The sequence below is a fragment of the Siniperca chuatsi genome, linkage group LG3 (assembly GCF_020085105.1).
Source record: "Siniperca chuatsi isolate FFG_IHB_CAS linkage group LG3, ASM2008510v1, whole genome shotgun sequence".
Classification (NCBI taxonomy): Eukaryota; Metazoa; Chordata; class Actinopteri; order Centrarchiformes; family Sinipercidae; genus Siniperca; species Siniperca chuatsi.
The window spans coordinates 22,987,206-23,003,996 of record NC_058044.1 but is presented as its reverse complement, the minus strand read 5'-3'; the positions used below and the strand labels follow the sequence as shown (position 1 = coordinate 23,003,996).

General features: G+C 39.2%; 1 protein-coding gene across 1 annotated transcript in view; it reads left to right on the top strand.

Annotated features, from left to right (window-relative positions):
• Positions 1–436: 436 nt before the first annotated feature.
• LOC122873713 (sarcalumenin-like) overlaps positions 437–16,791 on the top strand; it is a 23,687-nt gene continuing 7,332 nt past the window's right edge. The window contains exons 1-5 of the mRNA XM_044190792.1: positions 437–560; positions 9,625–10,722; positions 12,622–12,717; positions 13,638–13,733; positions 14,962–15,078. Coding sequence (XP_044046727.1) covers positions 476–560; positions 9,625–10,722; positions 12,622–12,717; positions 13,638–13,733; positions 14,962–15,078 — 1,492 coding nt within the window. The 5' untranslated portion in view covers positions 437–475. The remainder of the gene's footprint in view (positions 561–9,624; positions 10,723–12,621; positions 12,718–13,637; positions 13,734–14,961; positions 15,079–16,791) is intronic.

Genomic DNA, 16,791 nt, shown 5'->3' with positions numbered 1-16,791 from the left:
CATTTTTGTCCACCAGGCGGTGACATTGAGTGACTCCTCATTTGGCAGCAGCAGAGAGAAGTTGCTCTGCAGCCTGGAGTTCACATTTCTGATAAACAGGTGGCACACAGGCCTCATTCTAGCTTTGCAAAATGTGCATGTTTTTACAGAAAAAAATACCTTTTTATCATCTGAACGTTGGTGTAGAAAGCCACGAGTACACTACTGGATGGTACTGATAATTAGAATTTAAAAGTTGAATAGATGAGCTCATTAAAATCTACTCTTAAAATCAATGACTTTAACACAGTGATAAAACCACAAGACTACAGCATGGCCAGCCAGTTTTGTCCTGCTTCTTTCTGCTCTACACATTCCTGATTGGACCAGGCAGCTGTTCTGACACACAATGGCTGATACCATGCAGTTGCTGGGCGCCACCTCCACCGGCATGCCCTCTGACCTTTAGCCAGAGCAGTATATATAGCCGGGGGAGATGAGGGGAAGGCCCCTGGCAGCCAAAATGAAGTCTCTGCTGTCTGTGTGCTGCTTGTTGTCTCTGCTGGCCCTGTCTGCTGCAGGTATGGTGGAGCGCAATGGGGTTCGGGTGAAATATTTCAGGGTTTTAACACTGTTGGATGCACTTTAGGGAGTTAGTTAAGCAGGTGTGGTATGTGAAATGTAAATGCTGTTCCATTGCAGTTAGATAGCTACATATGTATTTGGTCTGTCTGAACACATGAGAGCTTTGTATGTCTTGCTGAGAGTTGAATGTGGACAGTGATTATATAGGTCATTAATGAAGGAAAGGTTAAAAGATCAATATATTTTTTTTGTTGAGCTATTTGATTTAATGACTATAAATATGCAGCTAAATGAGTCATCATTTTGCTTTCTGCCAGTTTGAGGTTTGTGTCTTTCAGATGTGGAGTGTTTCAAACAGCCTCCATAGCCTCTTGTTTGTATTCCATAGCCTAATGTAGCAAGAGTTGGTTTGAAATATGTCTGACGGACATCTACACACACCACAGCATGCGTAAACTCAGCTGATTGGGCAGGAAAAGTGTACTGAATGTTATGGTGGTGCAGTTCAGAGCTTTGTGGTTGTACAAGTGAAAAAGTCAGGGCTGAGGTGTGACAGCAGCTGATGGAAACTGTCCTGCCTGCTGCTTATTGTCTCTGCCCTGGAGACAAACACAATGACAGCACTGACGGAGTGTTCTTGGACTCACTACAAAGAGTCACACTCGCTGCTGCAGCCAAAGCAAAAGCTGGCTGAAATTGTTAGTTTTCCCACTGGATCTATTTCGGTTTGACTGTCTTTTCTCAGCCGTTGCGTGCATGTGTGTAACTCTACCAGTCAGTGCTCAAGTGGGATTTAGGCACTAAGATGTTTTACAGGCTTACCTTTCATTCCATGTCAAATGAATGAATACATTTTTAAAATTAGCAAATTACAGCTTTGACACCAGTGATACGTTAATTAAACTATAGACATTTACACTTCACAGTTGTTGCTCGGCCTGTTTCCACGTTTTAGAGACTGTGACTCATCATGCTTGCTTAAAGTTGAGTCAGAGAATACCCTTGTCTGTCCTTGCACTGGTTCATTTTGGCCTCTACAAGTTGCCATAGTCAGGTGTCAGGCGTCAGTCAGACAAAGTCACCAGATACTGTGGTCACCAATGCCAGGCACTGATACACATCTCTTTAAGACTCTCAGGAATGCATACATCTACAGTACATACGCATCTACATGTACATATACACATACGAAGACGTACTCAGGCGCACATGCTTGAAATGATGACGTAGAAATACACTCCATGTCTCCAGCTGAAGTCAGTGCTGCATTAAATGTCTCAGTAAAGCCTTATCACTCCCACTCTGCTTTGTCTGTCTGCAGAGCTGCTAATGTGTGGTTTTTGACAAAAAATAGCATGCACAATGATGAGATAAATAGGTGAGGCTTATTACGTCTGTGTACGTGTCTGCAAAAAAATTTTGCTGCAGCCATGACAGTGATAAGTAGAGCTCAAACAGGTTGCGTAGATTAAGAAATTAGAAAGCACACCGCTTAACCTTAATAAATATAACCATAATAAATTAGTATGTATGCTGAGATGGATGCAGATTTTTTTTTTAAATGAGCAAGAAATGCAAACCCACTGCTGGCTGCATGTTTGTGTTCCTGTGCACTTTTGTTTTAGTCACTGATGTCTAAAAAGAAGAACTCATAATTCATCAAAGCTATTATGCTCGAGTAATACAGTAAGCAGGGTGCATGTCATCAGTATTAGCGCTGATGCATTTATTGTTCTTGGTCTTCAAAGAGATACTGAGTCACACACAGCTGCACGCTGTTGCAGGGAATGGGAGCAATAGTGCAGCAGAGTTGCAGGCCAGCCTCATGACAATCACAGGGCGGAGGACAGCGCCACACTTCCTGAAAATAGGAGTGGAATTATCCCTCCTTCTTTTCACCCTCTGACTCATTGTAGGACTATTTCTGTCTCAAAGATGTACCATCCGGCACCCAGGCACCTGTCCCACTCTATCCCCGCGACACTGTGCTCTGCCCAGGCTTCACTGCAGCGACAGCAGGGTGAGGAACCACCAGAGAGGCACATTGCACTAAACTTTGATGGTGGTAGAAGCAGACAAAATATCTGCACACTACACTAATAACTCCCGATAAACAATGTGCTGTTTTTTGGATGTGCACACTCTGACTATTCTTTGATACTCCTACAATGATCAGGATCAAGTTAGTTTCACATAAATAATTACACAGCATACTTTTTGTTTTTAGAAAAATCAGATAGATGTGTATTTTATTTATGCTTGAGGCATCTTAAATAATAACAGTGGCATTGCAAATAATGTCTGAAAATACTATCAAAGATCAAATTTTAAAGCTGCACTAATCAATATTTTTATATTAACAACGGATTAAATTACTACGTATATAATGTGAAAGAGCACATTCATAGTGACAAACCGACAGTTACAATACCACCCAACTCTGCAGTTTCCCTCAGCTCTACAGAGCATTTTAGTGTCTTTTAGCTCATTATTTTGGTTTTACAGCCTGGAACTTTACTGTTTTGGTTCACCGTCACTGCTCTCATCAACCGTGTTTCCAGTCGCAGCAGGCAGCTGTTTTCAGCAAAAAAGAACTGTACGCTACCTGCCCAGCACTAATCGGCAGACAGACAAAGTTGGAGACAAGCTGGTGAACATGGTGGAGCATTTAGCAGCAAAAGAGCCAGATATTTTTCTGAGGAGTTGAGACCAAAAACAGAGCAAAAAGCAGAGTCAATATTAGACTTTCATCATCACATTCATCAGGTGGAAAGAAACAAAACTCTCAAAAATAAATGCTTATGTTCCTCCATGTCTGCTGGATGCGTAAATAGGCAACTGTTTTAACATTTGCTATATCAACTTTATATGGTGATAATATGTCAATGTTATGTTTACAGCTTGTTTCACTGCCCCCAAGTAACCAAATAAAATAATTAGTGCTGCTTTAAAAAGAAGAAAATGTTACTTTCTATGGCTCACAGATGTTGCACCCTATCAGTTTAGCCATTTTCTCACAGCAGGTCCTGAATTTACTGGAATATCACTGCTGACACAAAAATGTTGCCTGAAAGGAATACGTTACCAAAAAAATACAATTTCTGTATCAATTACTCACAGCCTGAAATGCTGGATGAAAAGATTTTACTTTCATTCCTTCAGTATATGTAGGTTAAAAAAAAAACTCAAATTACTCATGCAGCATAATTCAAATCTCTGGTACCTACCTGTTTCTCCAAATAAATAGAATTTCTCTACAGTCACAGTGGCAAGGAAAAGTTTGTGAACCTTTTGGAATTTCATGGTTTTCTGAATAAATTTGTCATAAAATGTGATCTGATCTTCAAGTCAAGGGTATTGACAAACATAATGTGTCTAAAAATAATTACACAGAAAATCTTTGATCTTTCATGTCTTTATTGAACACAGTCATTCAACATTCAAAATGGCAGTGGAAGATCACATTTTATGACAAATTTATTCAGAAAACCATGAAATTCCAAAAGGTTCACATACTTTTCCTTGCCACTGTATGCAAAATAAATCAATATCCTTATTGCCCTTCTCTACCTTGTTCAGTGGCTTGCTCTGCAGTAGTTCACAGTAGCCTAATGCTGCAATGAATGTGCATGTGTGTTGGACAAATGAAATATTTCACCTGATGATGGTGCTATATGAAAAGTCTGAGGATCACCAAAGTTATCAGGTTTCGTCACATTGCTATTGTGATTAAAAACAGAAAACCTACTTTGGAAAAACTTTCCCTCTTCATAATGTTAATCTAATATGTCTCAAAGATCCCACTGTATTTTCACTTGTATTCTCTCTCTCATATTTTCCTCCCACACTGCCACATCTTTCTCATCTTCCCAACTATGTTAACTTTAATTTAATTTAGCCATGGACTGGCCACTACCACAGCAGAAAATGATCCCTCCACTATCTTCATAACGATCTTGAGGCACGGAGAAAAACCAGTCGACTCAGTCTGTATGTTTGCAGAGGACTTGTGGTTACATTAATTATCAGTTATACATTTTGTCGTGTGCACATTTAACTCTGTAGAAATACAGCATTGAGCTTGTCCTATATCATCACATCATGGTGCACAAATATCTGCTTCCTACATAAACCAGGCAATTAATGGATCAAAATCTGAGAACAAAAGCACATTTACCTTATTCAATATAACATAAACAAACCAGTTCATGGTCACTAGGGATTGTAGGGACTGACCTTGTTATGTAATGTCACTTAACTTCTGCAACCCATCTTCACCAGCGCACTTAAGGATCTTGGCTGCTGCTGCTGTTCATGTTATAATGCAGACGATGCTGTGGCACTATGTCTTTGGACAGCATCCAAACCTCCCTCATGGCTCAATCACAACAGCATTACCGTACTCCTTCCTCATGAATGCCAGAAGCCTGAAAGGCTCATACCTTGACCTCTGCCAGTGACAGACTCCCCAAAGCTGTCAAAAATACTTAAAAGAACAAATCTGGCTTGATGAAGGTCAGTAGACCTTTAAACCTCCAATTATCTGTAGAGGTGATTTGTGTGCTGGATCTCTTGGATGATTTTGATTTGACGCTTGGACTCTTAAGCCAATTTAAATGCATTACCATTATGATCAGTGAAGGCCTAGCCAACGACTGGAAATCCATTGGTTTCACTTGTAGGTTTTGACTGGGTTCATATTACAATAAACAGTGACCTGCCATGACCAGATTCTTTCCTTGGCCTTTGCTTAGACTTGGAATAAGACTACTGTCACTTTTGGTAAAAGTCAAGAGCAAAACTATCATCACAATGCAGAAAACATTATGGAACATAATGTCTTCATCTTCACAGTTTGCACACAGTGTGGATGCTTTGGGAATATAAACTTGATGTTCTCTGGTCACTTACGCTGACAATCTCCTCAACAGGTGATAAGCTAACAAAGCTTCCAGATACGAGAGATGACAAGCGACATCATGAAACAAAATTGTTTGATGTGTGATTCAGGGCCTTAAAATAAGCCGTCATGGAGGATGGTGCTGGAAAAGGAGAGTATATAGAGTCCTGCTAGCATCATTTAGGACAGCTAGGTGAGCATTAAGTCTTCCATCTAGCCTGAAATATAAATGTATCTTGACTCAGAAGCAACTGATCTTGGTGTGGAGGACTCAGCTTCAAGGCTTTGTACTGTACACTCACATCAGCTCATAACCATACTACTGTTCGTGCAACTTCCATACAAAAAAACATTTGGTGTTGCACCTTGTCATGTCATGTAAGCATGTTATTAGAGCAGAAACAATGGTGTTTATTGGCAGCTTTTTTTTTAAGCTATTTTAAAGTTTCAGATTTTGGTGTAGTATCCCTCAAAATCAAAGAGGAAGGGATCTCCTTTCTACATCTGTCATGATATTAGCCTGATAATTAGACAATTACCATTGGGATTTCACTTTGCTGAACTAACTGGAGATGTCTGGAACAAAGCTATCATGACACAAAAAACAGAAATCCATCATGAATGAGAAAGAGAAACCACTGCCCCCAAAGGATGTGTTGCATCTTCAGCTGATGGCATGATTATAATACCAGGACACCTAAATTGAAGTGAGCTGTTGTTTATTTTATTCATTTTACCAATGCTTTTCTTTGCTACAACAAGACAAAATGTTTGCATGAAAATGATCTGCTGCTGTTAGTAATGCCCATTTCAGTTACATATAATCACAGCTGAACAACACATTCATATTTGTCCTCTGGCGTAAGGCTGTATGATCTGAACTCAAATGTGTAATGCAATAAATTGTTGTATTTGCATAAATTACCATAAATGTAAGGATAATATTAATACTGCATGATATTTCCTTATTTTCTTGTTGATGCACTTCTGATTTGCTTGTCCAGATTAATTACAGTCCGACTAGCTAAAGCCCCTACACACCCATAGTCCACCCACAGGTGTTTTCCCTTATGTTGCCTGCTCAGGACTGTGTGGGTGTGTACCAACTGGACTCGATTGACATCTCACTCATTCTCCTATTAGTTTTGTTGCACCTGTTAGGGCGGGACAACATACCTTGTTGAATAATTGAAAACACCTGTGTGGGTGTGCAGGGCCTTTAAAGATTCAGGACTGTGCTCTTATTGGTTGGTTGAACTTCTGGTTAGATGTCATTACTCGTTGTAACTATTCTCAGTTCAATTATATGGAAATCAGACTGAAAATTGAGTAACTGTGAGTTCATTTATGTTGGCCATGCTGGCAAATCAATAAATTGTCTTTACACCCCAGCCTTACTCTGGGTGGTGTCAAACATCATTTAGGAAAAGAGGACTGAAGAGGACGAAGCAGGTTTAGGGGCTAACACTAAAAGTGTCACATCAACACTTCACAAAATGACTCCTGCATCGCATTAAACATGATAAAATGATGACAAAATACTTACAATCTACAATCAATGTGTTTTATAATAACAATGTATAAAATGACAATGTGAAAACTATGTGAGGTCGCTCGTCGTGATGAGAATTATCACCTGAATCTGCAGCTCCCCTCGGCTCAGGTTCACTCTCACCACTCTCATAGCGTTGATTTCAGCCACAGCAGACATCTGTTTTCAGCGAAAAAGCTCTAAAACCCCACTGTACACCACCTGCTCAGCACCAAACAGCAGACAGACACAGTTAGCAACTAGCTGGTGAAGATAGTGGAGCATTTAGCAGCTAAAGAGCCAGATATTTTTCTCAGGAGTTGGTGGAGACCAAAAACAGAGCTAAAAGAGATTGAATATTGGACTCACATTCATCAGGTGAACAGAAACACGACTCCAAATTAATGATAATGTTGCTCTGTAACTGCTGGATGTGTAAATTATTATATATATACTATTTGCTAACAAGTTCACCATATCAAGTGGCCCAAAAAGTTGGTTACTGTAGGTTTAAAAGTGTAAGAACATCTAAAGCTATCAGCACATGTGTTAGCTTCTTCCTAAGTATTAGCCTATTTGCTCATGATGGGCGTTGATCCAGAAGCCTTACGAACGTGTAAAACCTATGACAGCTGTCTACAGCTATTAGTCTTCATCCCACATGCTGACCCCATCTTGTAACATGAACTGTAGACATGCATTCAGCGGTCTCATATCACACTGTGTACCATGCGTTCCTCAGTCTTAAGACCTCACAGGGAGTTATAATTAAATAGAGGTCATGGCCTTGTGCTCTTTGTACACTGTGGTTGTGAAGAGTGTCTAATGTACATGTAAGCATGTGGTGTAGGGAGTCCCCTGTTTTAGCTGTGATTGTTTTTCTGCCATAGTAACTGTAATCTACTACATGATGCTGAGGGATGGTGACATCTGTTTACCTGGATGTGATCTGGACTGTGTGTGCAAGCAGCTTGTAAATGTCTTGTTCTGTATATTATTGACCTGAGAGAAAAAATGAAACCATCTTTGGCTTTGCTTTTGAGGAAACTTTATGTCTATGAACATGATACCAAGTACTTAACGCAAAATATAATCACCTTCCACTAACTTTTATAAATGTTATAATATTTTCAGCAAGTGCAGACATGTATGACAGAATATGACACATAAGAGAAGTGCTTGTTCCACAGAGTGAAAAGGCACTGTGCCTGTTGAACATGGCAGTGACTATAATTGTCAATGAAAGTCCTAAATCAGATTTTGTTGTAATGTAACATATGAAAAAGATATACAGCATAACATACATTTGTTGTATAGTTATTAGAATCATTGCTAGAACTAGCATTATTGTATTTGGGATTTCAGAATGTTTCATTTTCATGGTCTAAATGCAGTTTCTGTGTCTTTTCTGACAAGAGAATTGTGTAATTCTAGAGAAACACTGAATATAGTTATTTTCTGTGTAATAAACTGTTTTTTAAACGTATCTAAACCAAATAATATTGGTATTATTGTGTCAGGCTTAAGCCAAATATATCTGTTGGCCTTTGTACCGTTTGGGTTTTGTTGTGTTTGTACAGCTTAAAACAACTTAAACAAACATACATTCAAGTATGTTTTTCTTATTTTGAAGAGATTTTGTTTTGAAACACTGAAATTAATTTTAAACAGAGAAAATGAAGGAGAATATGCTTACATGTTTGCAAAAGGATTAAGCCCAAATTCATTCATTCACCAGTGTTCTGGTTGTTTTGACCAGTAAAAAAGCAGCAATGTGACCTATTTATGTGGTTAGAACCCAACTCCTTTTTGATGAAAGATGACTTATTAATTAGATTAAAACATGACAACAGTAATACATTAATGCAATGATAACACATATATTATTCTATTCCAAGCCACTCTATCCACTCAGCTGTCTTCTTTTAGACTCTCTACACAACTGTCCACTGCACGTCGGCCTCAAATAGTCCATGCTTTAGTGTCACCATTCAAGGAGCTGAAATCTGAGTCTTAAATCTGGGAGGTGCAGAACATCTGATCTGCTCTGCTCTTTTACAGTGACTGAGCACTGATGTAATAAACAAAGGTGACTGGTCCAGCTAGTTCACACCATGCAGTCTGATTGGTCAGAAATGCATTCCAGTGCATTTGTTTTGTTTTGTGTTTTCAAGCCTTATGGATGCATTTTGTTTTGAAGAAAACATTTCTGTCATTCTAAGTGTCATAGGTATTGCAGTTTGCCAAATCACTGCTGTGCTTATTAACATTAAAATACTTCCTCTGAGCTTAACAACATCCTGACTTCAACACACAGTTCTTAACTTTTTCCCAGACTTCACTGGTTAGTAGGTGGAATATAACAGGGTTCTATCACAGCATATGTTTTGCCAAGAAAGTTTACTTCTGAACATTTTCCTTTTAAAAAGCCACTGATGATCAGTGTTCTGATCATCAATGAATTCTACATTTTTACTCCAAGATCTTATTTGTCTTGCTGTAAAACGGTGCTGATCAAATACTCTCGTACATTCGAAATGTTTTTATAACCTGAAATGTTTTTGGAAAGAGACACAAGCACAGAAGGTTATCTTGTCTAATCACATTTCCTCCTCTCCTCTTCTCTTAGATCTCCTTGCAGGGTCCTCCCTCCATGATGAGGAGCCTCTGGTGCGTCTGCAGCTCCAGCAGCCAGAGGGAGACCTCTTCTCCTGTAGATGTGACACAACAGAGGATCACGCCAGCCAGAGCTCCTCCAACGACACCCCGGCCCCGGAGAAGGCCATGTGCCAGCCCTGCAAACCCCCATCAGCTTTAGATACTGAAGAAGAGCCGGCTGCTGTCTCAGAGCATGAGGAGGAGGAGGAAGCAGCAGCTCCTGCAGAGGAGGATGCTTCCACTGAGGAGGTGACCAGTGATGGAGAAGAAGAGCAGGAGGAGGCAGCTTCTTGGGAAGAGGTAGAAGAAGAGGAGGTAACATCTGAGGAGGAGGCTGAGGCAGAGCCTGTAGAGGAGGCTGAGTCAGTGGAGGATCAAAGTGTGGACGAGGAGGAAGTAGCTGAGGAATTTGCATCATCTGAAGAGGAGGAGACGGTAGCTGAGGTTGAGGAAGAGGAGGAGAAAACTGAGGAAAGAGAGGAAGAAGCAGAGGAGTTATCCCATGAGGAAGAGGAAGTGAATGAACCTCAGGAAGAAGTTGCAGAAGAGGAAGAACCAGCTGCTGAAGTTGAAGAAGCAATTGAGGAACCAGAGGGTGAAGACACACAGGAGGATACAGAGGCAGCAGCTGAGGAGGAAAGTGTGGAAGTGCTCATAGAGGAAGCTACTGCTGCTGAGGTCAAAGCTGAGGAGGAGGTTGCAGCAGATGAATCTGAACCAGAAGCAGAACCAGTTGAGCTTCCTCAAACAGACTCTGAACCTGAGGAAACAGAGCCAGAAGTGACTGCAGAATCTGAGGATGAACGAGAGCCTGAACCAGAGCCTGAGGTCGAAGTGGCTGCACAGCCTGAGGTCGAAGTTGCTGCACAGCCTGAGGTTATTTCAGAGCCTGAACCAGAACCAGAGGTCATTCCTGAAGTGGAGCCAGAGCCTGTTGTAGAAGAGGTTACTCCAGAATCTGTAGAGGATGTAGCTGTGGAAGAGAAACCAGTGGAAACCACAGTGGAAGAGGCACCTGTTGATGTGGAGGAGGTGACTGCAGAGGAGCCTGCACAGTCTCAAACCAAAGGTACAAAAGGATAACTCCATCTGGGTTTATAGTATTAATATAGTATAGTATAGTATTTCCTGTAGCATTTAAGTGTATTTAGATTTATTAATCTCCTGTCATCTCAACAGTAAATCTGTAGCAGAAGGTAACTTAAATCTTTTCACTGACACTAGAGGTCAATGTCTTGCCTTCATTCTGTCAGACAGTCCAAGCAGCGACAAGCAGAGCTTGAGGGATCCTGTTGCAGTCAGTCTGTCCCCATCCAGTCAGTGCTTCTGTAATTAAGGAAGCATGCCATTATCTGGTGTCTGGGTGTTGACACCTGCTATAAAAGATGATGGCTGAATGTTAAAAGAGTTCCCCATCACTCACGGAGGTTGTTTTATCTAATGTGTCTCATCTTTTTTGACCCGGTTGTTGAAAATTCTTTAGATATCCACAGTAGTTTTAGTTTTTGTTGCTTTATCGCCAGCGAGTTGAGGCGATTGTGTCTGTTGAGGCGCTTTCCACCACCAAACTTGATAACTTGGCTGACCATTTAGAGCAGCCACCAGTCATTTCTTGAATACCTCTGACTAACATATGGAAGGATTGTTGTGATATTTTTGGTAGATAACAAGAAAGCTTATTTGTGACCTTGACATAAAATGATTCTGTTGTTTAGGTCATATTGTGTTGTGATCATGAGAAATGGTACTGTTTATTGTTCATTTTATGATCTCTGCACTGATTCAACATCAGTTGTCAAAAATATTTTCTTATGATCTCAGAGTAATTATTTTATCAACATCACATAACAACAGTTTGAGTTCAAGATGACAAAACAAAACATTTTGGAAACTTTTTTTGTCATTAATTATTTGTTATATTTTGAAAGACGAACATACACGTCAAGAAATCTTGTACACAGAGACTTGATTATTTTCCAACAAAAAGAGATAAAAAAGAGGTAATCCTAAAGAGGTGAGTAAGACACATTTCATTGCTAATACAATTTTTCCTTTTAAAAAAAGCAAAGTAAATACCACCTAGTACAGGAAGGAGAGAAACAGCGGAGTACAAAACCGAGAGAAAACAATTTTAGACAACAAAAGAGAGGAAACAATCTATTGTAAAGAAAACATAAAAAAACATACCTGTTGTTTAAGGATTTGTAACTTACTTTGTACATACTTCTTTCTGAGTTGTAATTAATGGTTGATAAATCATTCATACATATTTTTAGAGCAGCAAAAGTCCATTAATAAGGGCACCTGTGGCTGGTGTTTATCCTCTTCTAGCATAACTTCCTTTGTCTTTTAAGCACTTTAATTCAAAATTCATGATTCTTGTTTCACTGGGCATTTAACTTTGATGGGTCGTGAAATGACAGCACCGCTCTCTCTCTCTCTCTCTCTCTCTCTCTCTCTCTCTCTCTCTCTCTCTCTCTCTCTCTCTCTCTCTCTCTCTCTCTCTCTCTCTTTCTCCCGGGCATGCCGAACCCCCAGAATATGACACTGTGTGTAGTTAAAGGGGAATTAGTAACAACCTCTGGTACAGAAATAAACAAACCAAAATAGCAGAGGAAAGGAATAGACAACATCATGATATAACAGTTGGGCCTGTACTCACAACGCAGGAAACCATTTACCTGGGGGAGCACATTTATTTTGTAACCATGTCAGCTGAGTTTTTACTAATCGTCTTTGACAGCTGTAGTGGATAAGAGAATGTGGTTCATGTCACAGATGTAGCATCTCGTTAATTGCCAGTGTATGCCATAGAAAACTGCAAACTTGCGTTCCAGGCCTTCTTTGTCAATTTATAATTACCTTTATTTATAAAACACTTTTAGACTAGGCATTTAATAGTCACGGGTAAATGCATGTCAGGGCTTTTGACCTTAACAGTTGACTGACAGTCTGATCCTCCAATCAGAACATGAGGAAAAAGCAGGCCCAGCACTGAGGGACCGCTCCCACATTGAAGACACGCTGCGATTGGCTACTGCTGAACCATCAGCAGAGTTCTCAGGTAAGGAGCGTACGTAAGACAATACGTGGTTCGGAATTTCTCTCCTTGAAATGCAGTGAAAGGGCATAAAGCATGTGAAAGACTAGCCTCACTAGCACACATATACACATACATACATATGTATGTGTATATATATATATATATATATATATATATATATATATATATATATATATATATATATATACACACACCCAAACACTCATACACACAAACACAACCAGTGAAACCCACATCCTACTGATCAAAAATTAGAAGTTCAATGATAACATTGCTGTGCTGCCCACCATTTCAAATGTCTTTCAGACTTTTGCTGCGGAAATGCCTGAAGTTCTGTCCTGAAATGAAAATGCAGCAGATTGTTTACAGCTACTTTGTCAATGGAAAAGAAAAACCGATGTGTTTGCATGTGAATGAAAGGAAGTTTGAGACAATTTTGGGGGCTTTTCTGCCGAAACTATTCTGAAAATTGCTTCATGATGTCTAAGTCCTGGGGGCTGTTATGTGTGAGTGTGTGTACTGTATGCGTGCATGTATGCATGTGTGTATGTGTGTGAGCGTGCAGACATGTCTTGAGGCAGGTGATTAATCAGTGCAAAAGTGTAACTCTGTCCTCGGCATGAAAACCTCTCTGTTGTCTTTAACCAGATTGGTTCATTTCAGAGAGGCCAAAGTGCTGCAGCCGAGCCAGCCTCCTAATCACCTCAGCTCGATTCAATAAACTTTATGAGGGCGATTCATCATGTACTGCCAAAGCAACTGTTGTAATCAGTAATGGTAGCAAGAACATTAATAATACTCCGAGGTCCAAAATGTCTTCTCACCATTATATCCCAATTATTACACTCCTCTCTCTCTCTCTCTCTCTCTCTCTCTCTCTCTCTCTCTCTCTCTCTCTCTCTCTCTCTCTCTCTCTCTAGCTGCTATGAAGAAGCTGTTGAACATCTACCACGCTGCCATCAAGCCAATGGAGCAAGCCTACAAATACAACGAACTCAGGCAGCATGAAGTCACAGGTAAATCAGCTTCCTGTTGGAGATTACACCTGGATAAAACGGCACGTACACAAGCATTAACAGCAATTTGTTTGTACAACAAATATCACCAACAGTGTTTCGACAGGCTTCGCAGGCCCACATCAGCAACTGTGTTCTGTCTGTTAATGACTTTAACTGCGTTCAGGTCAGATGCTGTAACGTAAAATTAGAAATAAAAAAAACCCCAGATGAAATCCTTCCCCATGGTATTTTGTTGTTAGTATTGGTCAGACACCACAACTCTCAATAAAGATATTATCATTCTGCATAATGGTAAATAAGTAAGCCGATACTTATGTGTTTACCATTTTCATTTTCCAACACTTAACTGTCATGTAAAAAAACATAATGTAGCCAACAGAAAATCCACCAAAAACACGTCACCTCACAGCTCTTAACCACCTTTATCAGTTCACCACACCACTCAGCACATGGTTTAATAAACTGGAGCTGCACAGAAACAGTGAAGTACAAACAAAGTCATAATTAAGGAGAAATAGAGCCAGGTCCTGACATTATTAAAACCAGGCACACAGCGAAGCACAATAAGGACTCTGTCTGCTGAAAATTAAAGGGAACGCTGTGTGGGCCAGACTCCCTACTTTGTTCCATCGCCCTTCCGGGCAGGAAGGATTATTTATACGCTAAGACTTCAAACTGTACCGTGTGACTCTGGGACACCTTGTGGTGCAGAATGGAAAGACCTGTACACAATGAGGATGACAGGATGAATGGAGTGACAGGGGAGCTTGGATGTGTGTCAATGTGTGGTAAAATTTCAATCTGACCATTTGATTTGGTTATTTCCTATGTCCTAGTGGAAATTTGAACTTTTAGTGGCCCCCCTCTGAGGACCATGAATATTCAGTCAAACTTTGCAGTATTCTGGCCAGATATGTTGCTCTGGGCCAACGTGCTGGATGGACCTTGAGATCAACAGACTCACTGACATCACCATTTTTAAACAGTATGGGAAAAACAACCACATGTAGTGATATCTTTACAGCTCAGCAACCACAGCTTGTTCAAAAGATTATGAAAAAGATGCACGCGTGAACCAGTTGAAGTATCAAGTGTAATGAATTAGGAGCCTTGTATTCAACAATGTCCAAGGTATTATTGTAGCAAATTCTAAAGCAAATTTTCTATGTTGGCTCTCTGTCTCTCAAACCTCTTTCTGTGTCTGTCTTTGTCACAAACTGTGCAGATGGTGAGGTCACCTCTAAGCCCATGGTCTTGTTCCTGGGACCATGGAGTGTCGGCAAGTCCTCCATGATCAACTACCTGCTGGGTCTTCACGGCACCTCACAGGGACTCTACACAGGTTCACTCTGATAAAACCTGATTGTTAAATTGTGACACAGCTTGTCAGTGAGAGCACAGAAAAAAACAGCTATTATCGATAACAAGTGTAAATCACCAGAGTGGTGCTGAAGATGTGAATGTTAGTTACACAGCAATATCTAACTAAAGTTTTCTAACATTAGCTAATGTTAGCCACCATAAGCTACTGGTCACACCAGACAAGGCTGTAGCAGCAAAACCCTGGATATTATATGTATATATATATGGATATATATATATATATATATATATATATATATATATATATATATATATATAATATATATATATATATAAAAACTTTGTCCTTCACCCTCAGCGGGTGATCTCATCCTTCGAGCTCGGGTCCTCTACCAGAGGCCTGGGAGCTTGAGGGTTCTGCGCAGTATCTTTGCTGTTCCCAGTACTGCACTCTTCTGGACCGAGACGTCTGGTGTTCTTCCAGGGATCTGCTGTAGCCACTCCTCCAGTTTGGGGGTCACTGCCCCGAGTGCTCCGATGACCACGGGCACCACTGTTGTTCTCCAGCTCTTCTCTGAGCCCTTGGTACTTCTCTAATTTCTCATGTTCCTTTTTCCTGATGTTGCCATCACTTGGTATCGCCACGTCAACCACAACGGCTTTCCTCTGCTGTTTGTCAACCACCACGATGTCAGGCTGGTTCGCCATTACCATTCTGTCAGTCTGTATCTGGAAGTCCCACAGGATCTTGGCTCGGTCATTCTCTACCACCTTTGGAGGTGTTTCCCACTTTGACCTCTGGGTTTCCAGTCCATACTCAGTGCAGATGTTCCTGTACACTATGCCAGCTACTTGGTTATGGCGCTCCATGTATGCTTTTCCTGCCAGCATCTTACACCCTGCAGTTATTTGCTGGATTGTCTCAGGGGCCTCCTTGCACAGCCTACACCTTGGGTCTTGTCTGGTGTGGTAGATCTGGGCCTCTATTGCTCTGGTGCTCAGGGCCTGCTCCTGTGCAGCCATGATGAGTGCCTCTGTGCTGTCCTTCAATCCAGCCCGCTCTAGCCATTGGTAGGACATATATATATATATATATATATATATATATGTATGTATGTATGTATGTATGTATGTATATATATATATATATGTATGTATATATATATATATATATATATATATATATATATATATATATATATATATATATATATATATATATATATATATATATATATATATATATATGTATATATATATATATATATATATATATACATATATATATATATACATATATATATATATATATATATATATATATATATATATATATATATATATATATATATATATATATATATATATATATATATATATATATATACATATATATATATATATATATATATATATATATATATATATATATACACATACATATATATATATATATATATATATATATGTATATATGTATATATATATATATATATGTATGTATATATATATATATATATATATATATATATATATATATATATATATATATATATATATATATATATATATATATATATATATGTATATATATATATATATATATATATATATATATATATATATATATATATATATATATATATATATATATATATATATATATATATATATATATATATATATATATATATATATATGTATATATATATGTATATATATATATATATAT